Source organism: Callionymus lyra, chromosome 10 (genome assembly GCF_982586985.1).
Source record: "Callionymus lyra chromosome 10, fCalLyr1.hap1.1, whole genome shotgun sequence".
In the NCBI taxonomy this organism is placed as follows: Eukaryota; Metazoa; Chordata; class Actinopteri; order Syngnathiformes; family Callionymidae; genus Callionymus; species Callionymus lyra.
Window position 1 is genome coordinate 25446464 of NC_141827.1, and position 10954 is coordinate 25457417.

At 39.0% G+C, this 10954-nt stretch overlaps 1 protein-coding gene across 1 annotated transcript; it reads right to left on the reverse strand.

Moving 5' to 3' along the window:
• Positions 1 to 879: 879 nt before the first annotated feature.
• LOC148071218 (cold shock domain-containing protein E1-like) lies at positions 880 to 7267 on the reverse strand. The gene is made up of 17 exons (XM_087801783.1): positions 7227 to 7267; positions 6331 to 6358; positions 5684 to 5770; positions 5456 to 5553; positions 5298 to 5379; positions 5062 to 5190; positions 4891 to 5016; positions 4496 to 4636; positions 4253 to 4417; positions 2824 to 2931; positions 2572 to 2750; positions 2372 to 2484; positions 2182 to 2301; positions 1932 to 2107; positions 1714 to 1877; positions 1521 to 1653; positions 880 to 1456 (listed from the first exon to the last, which is right to left on the reverse strand). Exons 1-17 carry the CDS (start codon positions 7265 to 7267, stop codon positions 1409 to 1411), a joined length of 1938 nt encoding a protein of 645 aa, XP_087657909.1. The 3' UTR covers positions 880 to 1408.
• Positions 7268 to 10954: the final 3687 nt, after the last annotated feature.

Below are 10954 nucleotides of genomic sequence, written 5' to 3' on the forward strand. Positions count from 1 at the left end.
TTCATCACAGCTCTGATTTCTTAACTTGTCCGACATGTTTAAGATTTTCTAAATTAATTAATTACATCTGATCAAGGAAGCAACAAAAAAAAAAAATCTAATTTTCATAAAACTTTTAATTCAATCTTTTCATCCATGACCAACAACGAAAGTACATCAGAACCTTTTTAATGTAGTTCAACGGAAACCGGGTAAACTTGCAAGTTGAAAGCGGTTCTCCCTGACAGATAAACATCCAACATGCTAACGGAGCACAGTTGGTATTGACGCTTTTAAAAATCAAACTTGTACCATTTTTACCAATTAGCCCATCGGTGTTAATTTTATTTTGTCCTATTTGAAATCTGAGCTTTTTATAAGGAAAAAACGCACACAAACATACAGTATATTTCAACCCACAGGTTCGGGATGCATCATCAAGTCTACTAGAAAACAAAGCCACCCTTAGATTGTAGAATATTTTGGTGGTGGGCTAGTAATCAAGGATATATCCTTTTTATTTTTTTTAATCATCATTCTGTTTGCATCCACTTCCCAGATGACAGATATTATAGGCACCAAAATCTTATTCCCATTATTTCAAATCAAAAAATGTGCAAGAAAAAAAAAAAAAAAAGTATAAAAGAACAGCAGATACACGTTGCTTAAGGAATTCTGCACCTGGGAAAATTGCTAAGGTGAAGCTTGCAGATCCCGAAAAGGTACCCAGAAGGCTCCAATGTGTAAATACCATTAAATAGTTTTACACCCACATACATCATACACCCCCAAAATCATGCTCTCAACTAAGCTCTTCAGTAAAGCATTTAAAACTGCTCAAAAAAAGCGAGCAGAAGAATCCTCAGTTCAAGTTTGCACGGATGAGAAATATGATCCTCCTTATGGAGGGAACATTGCTTTATGCGTTTTAGAGGAAAAGCATACAAAAGCAGAAAACTAACTTGACAGTTTCTATGGGCAAAAAGCAGAAACAAAGATGAAGCGGGAGGGAAAAGACATGCCGACGTCCACATACACACTCCAGCAAACCAGCTGACACATTACAGGTGCAGAATTCCAGATGGGAGAGAAAAAAAAGTAGTAGACAGATAAGCACACAATCTGATTTAGAGGGACGAGACCCTCAAGAACAAATAACCCCTCACACACACTTGAATCACTGGTAGGCTACATACACATACACACTCAGAGATCCCACATTTCCTGCAGCGTGGAACTCAAGTATATGGAAGGCAGGGAACTGTGGAAATGAGTTCCATCGCAGGGACACACACATGCCTGTTACTGTGTGATGGCCGATTTTTAATTTGCATGTACAAGCAAGTGATCAATTAATTTCCCTTTTCCTCTGCGGGTGTCAAACAGGACAGGAACCGACCATCACTTGACAGGGTGGACTCTGTATTGCTCAGTCGATGACGCCCGGCTGACGGGTTTTGCGCTCCAAACTGAAGCCCTGAAGAAGAAGGAATCAGACTGGATGAGCGTCTTCAGCGACATTTCCACACTCCGACATTCACCTTAGAATTGTCAGGCCCACGAGGTTGTCTCACTGTGACCAGGCGAGGAGCGCTAGCATCGTCCAGAGTGATGCTCTTCAGTCTGTTCACCAGACGTTCAGGGCGAGGTGTCGCCACAGGTTTTGGCCCCTCGCTGAAGAGACAATAAATGTTAAGCAACACTCTTGAGAATGAAAAGCCTGACATTTCTCACCTGATTCTACGGACGTTGCAGGCACTACATTTTCCAATGCGTTGATTAAAGACTACCGAGAACTCCACCTCATCACCAGCCTGAAGCTCCAGGCCGTCCTGCACCTCCTTCACGTGGAAGAACAGCTTCTTGCCTTCACCGACTTCGTACGTTATGAAGCCAAACTGCCAACACAAAATGTTGTCAAAAATAACAAATGCCACTGGTGAACTTCTTACCTGATCTTTGACGCACTCCACTAAGGCTCTACGATGAGGGACAACACTGCAAGCCATCTTCTGTCCTGTCTGAGGCACGGTGCACACTTGGAATTTTACCAGCTCCCCTTTCTGCAGACAGTCGGACTTGTTCGCCATTCCCATGATTCCGAAAGGATAAGTCTGGCCTTTAGATGCTGCCAAGCAGGAGAGGAAACCAGCTTTAGAGAGAACAATAGCTGCTGGAAGACATTTGAGGAGTTACCGTCACCTTCTTCGTTAACTTCAATGAGCCCTTGATATTCAGTCTGAGAAGGATCAACGCTGCGGATTGGACGGATGACTTTGCCCGTCATTACGGTCGCACTGATGTCATCACCAACTCCATTGGCTAAAATAACAGACGTCAGGGTAAGATTTACAAAGCCATTGGATGGATGTTTTATCAATCTCAATCTCACCAGCAGCCACTTTGGTAACTTTCTCTGCACTGACTTTATTGCCCTTCCCCTTAGACAAGGTGTACTCCACAGTGTCTCCTAGATCCAAATTATCCACATCGCCACACAACTCACTGAGAAGAAAGGAATCACAGGTCACAGTAGGATAGAAACAAGAAATATATCACCAACATTATACATGCACAGAAGGGAGCACGCACCTGTAGTGAAAGAAAATCTCTTGATCATGATTTGTGGTCTCAATGAAGCCAAAGTTGTCCTTCAGTGTGGCGACAAACCCGTGCAGTCTCCTAGAGATGGACGAGTTTCGGTTCAGGACCCGGATGGATACGGCACTTTGCAGACCGGTTCTTTTCACTTCGTTGATGCAGAACTCCACCTGGTCGTCAGATGAGAATTGGTGCCACATTTAACATCACGTTTGTTGTCGTGTGTATTTTAAGGTTTTCTACCTTGTCTCCGGCCTGTGGGCTATAACTTCCCTCCAGGTCTTTAACATGATACGGCACAGTGAGCTTCACACCACAGTCTTCATATGCAATCACTCCATCTTCAGCTTCCTGAGAGAAAAACAAAACAAAAACATGATTACCATTTGGATTGCTTTGGACAATGTATACAAGGACTCAATCTAAATAGAATATTTTTTTGTGTTTTTAGTAAAGCAAAGTTAGAGACGCCCCAACAATCTATAAAGCAGTGGATGGTATTAAGAAGGATGCTTTTGTACAATACATGAGAAAGACCAGGGTGGGAGTCAGTAAGTAGTTCAGTTAGGTACAGTTTCATTCGAATCTTGCGTACTTCACGTACTAAAAAAACGATTATTTTTCCTCCAGTAAAAAGAGTTAAAGGTTTTAAAGAAAAAGGCTATACAGTGCTGTAAAATATAGAAAATTAAGACGAACAACAATCAAGTCACTTAATCACAAAAAATAATTTGTAGTGTTTACAACACTAGAAAAAAAGTTTCTGATTCTCAATATGCATTTAAATAAATATGGTTTCTTGCTCCCCCTAGTGTCAAAACAGCACGAACATCCATTTACAAAACAAGATTAAACTTCTTGCACCAGTTTCTCGTTTTATATTCCTGGAAAGTTGAAAAAGTCTCCCAGGTGAGATTTAGATTGTGTCATCTTGCACTTTCTTCTTACTTATTATTTTATCGTCTGTGTTGCTGTGTGCTGGAAAAACAATTCCCGAAGGAGACCTCCAGAAGGAATCAATAAAGTTTATCTATCCATCCATCCATCTATGAGCACTTGATACGAAAAGTTTTAGAACAACTGATGTAAAGCAGTTGGTGGTCACATGGAAAAATATGGACAGGTGGTCCAGCCAAAGTTACGTAGAATACACAAGTCGAGATCTTCTGTAGTTTACTAGTAATAAAGAAAAAAGTTAATTACATATTGGAGTTTTAATAATTAAAAGATAAAAGTTATGTGGCCTACACACAATAAATGCCCTTTCAGTTCATGGTTCAGTTCCTAGTGCACATTTGTCCTCACACTTGTATTCATTCAAAATAGTATACCAGGACTCATTAAGGGTAGAATGGAGTGCGAATAAATGCCATGCTCTAAACTAGCATAGTCAGTGACATCATGACCCATGAAAGACTAACCTTTTCTACAACTTTGCCCTTTAAAATCGGTGAGCAAAGAAACCAGTTAGATGTGACTGCCAACAGAAATATGTAACCATTGATGGCTTCATGCATAACTCAGGCATACCTTGTAGTTTTTCTAACATTGGATGTCCGTGCAGTAGACGGTCATTTTTAAAAAGGAAGAAAGAAGTTATAATGAAACTCATAAAGAAACTATAATAAATACACAAAAAGAAGCTGGTGTGTTGGTTTGTAAATTGACTTGCCTTTTCTTTGCCCTTTGTGGGACCTGCATTTTTGGGGGTCGCTGGTATAGCCTCCTTCTCTATGGCACCAAGGAAGCATTGCTCAGACTGGGTATGGAAGGAAACAGTCCCCTTAGGTAGTTTTTTAATCCGCACTGCATGGTTTCTCTGAGCAGACAGCATATCCTGGTGGGAAATGGTTCAAAATTGGTTTTGATCACAATTATCTGGCATCTGTTCGTACAACACTAGGAGGAAGCTTACAGGCACAACAGTAAACTCCACTTCATCTGAGATGTGCAACTGGGTCTCCTCCAAGACTTCGCTAAAGTGAAAAAACATTCGCGCATCTCTATCCACACACTTGATGAATCCAAATCCATCACGGATTGCAGCAATCACACCCTGGAATGGTGTTAATAGACAAAGTTAGTCAGTCATAAATGTACACTTTAGCATAGTGTTCCTCTAATTAGATTTCTATATTTTCAGACAGCAGAAAGAAACGTGTCAGCAAACACAAAAACATGTGAGGTCCAACTACGCTTTTAAAGCTAATGTATTGGATGTACTGTAGGTCACAGAATGTCATGAACAAACTATTCTTCAATAATTTGTCTTCTTGTTCCAACCACAAGATGAACTGCAATAAAACCTGCCTGGTTTTTAGTGGGAACTTTGGGAATGACCTTGACCACCGTGCCTTCAAACTGCTCGATGCTTATATCTTCAAAAATCACGTTTCCTTGGGGAAGGAGTTTTACTTCCGTCGCTACTTCTTTACCCTAAATTAAAAAAAAAAAAAAGAACATTAAAAACTTCGCACATACATTTCTATCCTTGATGGTGAACTCCACATCATCTCCTGCTTGCAGAGCTTCTAGGTCACCTTTAAACTCACTGTAGTGAAAAAATATCTCCTTCACCACATCAGCCCTTTCAATAAATCCAAACGCCTCCTGAAGGTACAACAGTTTAAGGTCAGGACATCACAAGTGAGAAAACATGACAACAGGCTTAATCAGTACGTTTTATTGTTGTCACAGAAGGGATGATTGACAGTTACCTTTGTAGCACACACCACACCCTGGCACCTTGTCTGCTTTTTTTTCACGAGCTGAATATTGCGAGCGCTGACGGCACCAGTACTGAAACGATGACAAAGATATGAGCTAGAACATGATTTTAAAACACTACAATAATAGCATTAACTACAAGACATACTGCTTATTTGTGTCCATATAAAAGCAGACTTTGTCTCCAGTCTCTAGGTGGATGTTTCCCTCTACATCATCAGCGGTGTAAGTCAGGTAAAACACCTCCTGCAGGAGAAAAGCAACTTTATTAGGGTTTTTTCACATGGTCTGTGTGGCACAACATGTGCATTGCAAAAACACAAAAGCTCATAGATGACATTTCATTTTCTGTTAAAAAAAAAGAAGGTGTAATTACCCTATATATTTCATAGCAAACACTGCCAGAGTAAATCTGGCCAGGAGCTGATTTTCCATCTAACTGCAAAGGAATTGATGAGACAACCTGAAAAACCATAGGAGAGCAGAGTTAGTGAACTGGTCTGTGATCATCAAAAAAGCCAAAGAATTAACAAAGTGACATGAACGAACAAGGAAGGTGGCAGATGAGCACCAGGGACATGAAGCTACAGCAACAGATTAAGGGATAAATGTGACCATATGGACTTGCTTAATATTCAGCCTGTAAGAATTTTTTTTTTTTTAAATATATTTAACAAAATTCTAACTAAGTATTTGCATACAGTCAAATTTACCATGTGCCCAAACACAAAGCAACATGCCTAATGACCATGAACAAGACAATACATTTGTTTCTTCATGCCATGTCTTCAATAATTCTGCATGGTTCTTAGGTTACATAGAATCAGGAGGGAAACACTGCCACACAGTGCTGATAGGGAGGGGTGGAGGCATTAAGTGAATGGTATACTTGGATCAGCTGCATGAAAGCTCCATACAAACTTTGACAGACAAGGACAAAACCCAAGTAACTCGTGTTCCTTAACTGGATGAATATAACCATGCAGCACAGTAAAGGGGATAGGCGTGCAGGTCTGGCCCCACCTGGCCCGAGATGCGCTCTTGACACTCTCTGACACTTCAAACTCAACATCATCTGAGGGGACAGAGGAAAAGAAACATTAAGATAAATAGCTGAAAAGTGCTAACTAAAAGATAACCGTTTTCTGAATCGCCTGAACCATCATGTTATCTTGAAGAGTATCGCTCGTTTTATTTTTTTTATTTTTTTTTAAACATCTGTTTATTCAAACTTCACAAGATGCAGTCACAGAAGAAAAAATAAGAAAACAAAAAACAAAAACAAAACAATATATACACAGAAAAAAGACAAACATGCGTGAAAACAAAGATAAAATAATAAGAAAAAATAAATAAATAAATCAAAAGCAGCCAATCCAGTACACCTCTATCTTGTGATTATTACAGTCAAATCAAATGTTCAATGTTAAAACTTTCCAAAAAGTTATAGAACATTTTCCATATTTTCCAAAATTTGTCCAGTTTACCTTTCACACAAAAACTTATTTTTTCCAAGGCTACATAGAAAGTCAATCCTTTTAGCCATTGGGAGATACTGCAAGCACCAACATTTTTCCAGGAAAGGGCAATGCATCGCTTTGCTTCAAGAAAACAAATGTTAAGTAACGTCTTAATGTTTCTCGAGGTCAAAAAATCAGCAGGATAGACATTCAAAATACAGAGTTTTGGGTTCAATGGAATATCCTTCCCAGTCATTTGTCCACTCAATTCTACAACCTTCTTCCAAAAAGAAAGCACCTTTGGACACTCCCACATGCAGTGAAATAGTGACCCCTTATGCTCATTGCATTTTATACAGGTGTCCGGAATATTTGGATTAAAGCAATGTAGTTTAGCAGGTGATATGTATCGTGTCTAGTTAACCATTTATATTGAAGTAACTTGGAGTTTGAATTCACTGATTGGGTTTGAACTGAAGTGCAAGCCTGCCTCCATTCATCTTCGGTTACCTCTTCATTTAAATCCATTCTCCAGGCTTGTAAGGTAGTCACTGATGACTCCTTGCACCCATCCACACAAAGTTTATACAAAAGAGATATTTGGCCTTTGGGATGTGAATGCTTTACAATAACCTCCTCCAGAACAGACAGGGCAGGAAGAGCCAGGCCAGAGCTTTGCTTGGATTTAATATAGCTTCTTATTTGAAGAAATTTGAAAAAATGTTTTGTGGGAATGTTATATTTTAGGCGGAGCTCTTCAAATTATATTAGTTGATGATCCTTATATAAATCTGAAATTTTACTTATTCCTTTTATGGCCCAGGCCATGAAGCCTGGGTCTTCCCTTCCCGGGCGGAAGTCATCATTACCATATATTGGTGAAAACTGTGACAGTGCTGTAGCTTCCCCCAAATGTGTTTGTGTGCGATACCATATGTCAATTGAGTTTCTCAAAAATGTTTTTTTTGTCTGTTTTAAACGTTTTTTCTTTGCTGCCGAGTAAATGTATAAATGAATGGGAATTTTGAGCGTTTGGGACTCCATTGCAACCCAGGCTGGAGGGCTGTTTGTTTCAAAGTAAAACATTACAGCTCTAACCTGCGCAGCCCAAAAATATATGTTAAGGTTTGGAACTTGAGGTCCACCTACATACAAAAGCGAGAGTCTTATTCTTGGTCTTTGTTTATTCCATATAAAGTTTGTAAAGATTTTCTTCAGTGCCTGAAAGAAGGATTGAGATGGAGACAAGGGAATTGATTGGAAAAAGTACAATATTTTGGGGAGAATGGTCATTTTCAAAATGTTAACACGACCAATGGTTGATATGGGCAGTTTTGTCCATCTATTTATAAGTTCTGTGATTGATTCTAATAGTGGGTTGTAATTTGTTGGAACTATATCTTTAATAGTAGGAGGAATTTTAACACCTAGATAAGAAAAACTCTCCTTTGCAGTTGAAAAAGGGGTTGATATTGGTGGATTTAGTCTCTTTTGTTCTGTTAAGAACATTATTTCCGACTTAGTGTTTTTAATTTTGTATCCCGAAAAAACTCCAAACTTTGCAATCAACTCTAGTATATTTGGTAGTGTCTCTGTTAAGTAGGAACAAAAAAGAATTACATCATCCGCATACAGAGCAATTTTATGTTCCATATCTCCAACTGTTATACCAATGATATTTGTGTGTTTACGGATAGCCATTGCAATTGGCTCAAGTGCTAGAGTGAATAACAATGGAGATAACGGACAACCCTGTCTTGTACCTCGCTTGAGATTAAAAGGGGAGGAAATGAGACCATTTGTCAAAATTTCAGCTTGAGGATTTGAATACAATAGTTTGACCCACTTGAGAAAATTCCCGCCAATTGAAAATCTTTCCATCACATCAAACAGATATCGCCATTCTATCCTGTCGAAAGCTTTCTCCGCGTCTAAAGATATTATTGGGTTATCATTGCATCCCGATTTTTCGTAGACAATATTATACACTCGTCGAATATTATGAAATCCCTGCCTTCCCTGTACAAATCCATTTTGATCAATATGTATAACTTTGCCTGAATTAAGTTCCAACCTCATTGCAAGAACCTTGCTTAAAATTTTTAAGTCATTATTAAGCAGGGAGATTGGTCTATAAGAAGCACATTCAGATGAACTCTTCCCTGGTTTTAACAATAATGTGATTGTTGTTGTATTCAGAGTGGGTGATAAAGTTCCAGTGATAAATGCTTCTTGATACATATCTAATAGAGGTTTCAATAATTTATCCCTAAATATTTTGTAAATATCAATTGGAATTGCATCAGGTCCTGGGGTCTTTCCGCCTGTCAAGTTAGTAACCGCTTCATTTAATTCTTGGATTTTTATGTCAGATTGTAACACATCTTTAAATTGTTCATCAATTTGAGAAAAGTCAAGCAAATCTAAAAATTCCTTTTGCAAGTTTGGAGCCATCTTGTTATATTGGGAAGAGTATAAATTCTGATAAAAGTGTAAAAAGGTATTATTTATTTCTTTTGGGTCAACAGTTATTCCTTCACTTGATTTGATGCAGTTTATTGCTCTCTCTGATTGTTGCGGTTTTATGCGCCATGCTAGCATTTTTCCAGCCTTTTCCCCCTGTTCATAGTACGACTGCCTTAGTCTCATTAGACTCTTTGTTGCTGCATTTGTTGATAGCAAATTATATCGAGACTTAAGTTTCTGCAATTCCAAGAGTAATTGTTGGTCACTATTTTGAAAAACCTGCATTTCAATCCCTTTTATTGATTTTCCCAGCTCCTCCATTTCTTGTCGATTTATTTTGTTTTTGTGACTCGTAAAACTAATCATTTGTCCTCTCAAGAAAGCCTTGAAGGCCTCCCATCTCACAGATGCTGATGTTTGATGCGTGTTGTGCTCAAAATAAGTATCAATCTGTTTCCCGATAAACTCAACAAACTCTGGATCTTTTAACCATGCTGACTGTAATCGCCATCTGGGGTAGTGATATAATATGTTTGGAAATTCCAGGTTGAAGGATACAGGGGCATGATCAGAAATAATTATACTATCATACCAGCATTTTGTAACTCTTGAAAGTAAATCAGCAGATAGTAGAAAAAAATCTATTCTGGAAAAGGTCTTGTAGGTGCCAGAGTAACATGAGAAAACCCTCTGATCTGGGTGTAGATTCCGCCAGATGTCAACCAAGTTAAAACTTTAAAATTCTGGGTTATCATTGTTGGTTCCATATATATTAACAAGATTAAATTTTGTTGATAGAATTTCACATTGAATAATGAGAAACCTTCCGAATTTATCTTCTGTAAAATTAATTAATTTAAAGGGTATTGATTTGTGGACCAGTGTCATCACTCCCCGTGCCTGGGAACTAAAGGAAGAAGAGAACACTTGACCAGGCCAGTTTTTTCTCACTCTGTTTACATCGTCTGGAGTCAAGTGAGTCTCCTGAAGAAACACCACCTTAGCTTTGGATTGTTTGATAACTTTCATCACTTGTTTGAATTTTTTATATTGATTAAGTCCTCTCACATTCCACGAGGTAAACAATAAATTTGAAGTCATGTATAAAATACAGGTATTTTAAGTGGACAGCAGAGGTCGTACTTTGTAAGGCTGCAAAAATGAAAAACACAAGAAAAAAGGGAAAAAAAACCTGAACTTAAACGAGTGCCTACAGAACACCAGCAACATCTATCCCCACCCAACTTATGAATCCCCAGGGGCCACAAAAGGGCCCAGCTATGATGCATCCCTGGTCCTCCGAGACCCTCACTCGACATAGGAACAAGTCACTCAACCACTCGTGAGCTCCCGCCCCTCCCATTAAAACAAAAATACTTTAACTCAACTTTCTTGTTTTATAATAAACACGATCATTTGCGTCTACGACACGTTATGAATATGATCAACACGTTATTGTCAATCGTTTACGTCACGGTTGTCTTACGTCATCCGTCAATCATCCGCTGGCTCGGCCCGTCGCTGTTTCAGTCCCTGGATAAACTGCTCCACCGCAGCGCCGCTGTTGAATGAGTGACGTTTACCGGAGACAGTGATGAGGAATGTGGCCGGGTGTATGACTCCGTATCTCAGATCAGGGATGGAAAGAGAACTCAGCTCCTTCTTTACCGAGTCGAACATTTTCTGCCGTCTCATCAGCTCTGGCGACACGTCCGAGAAAA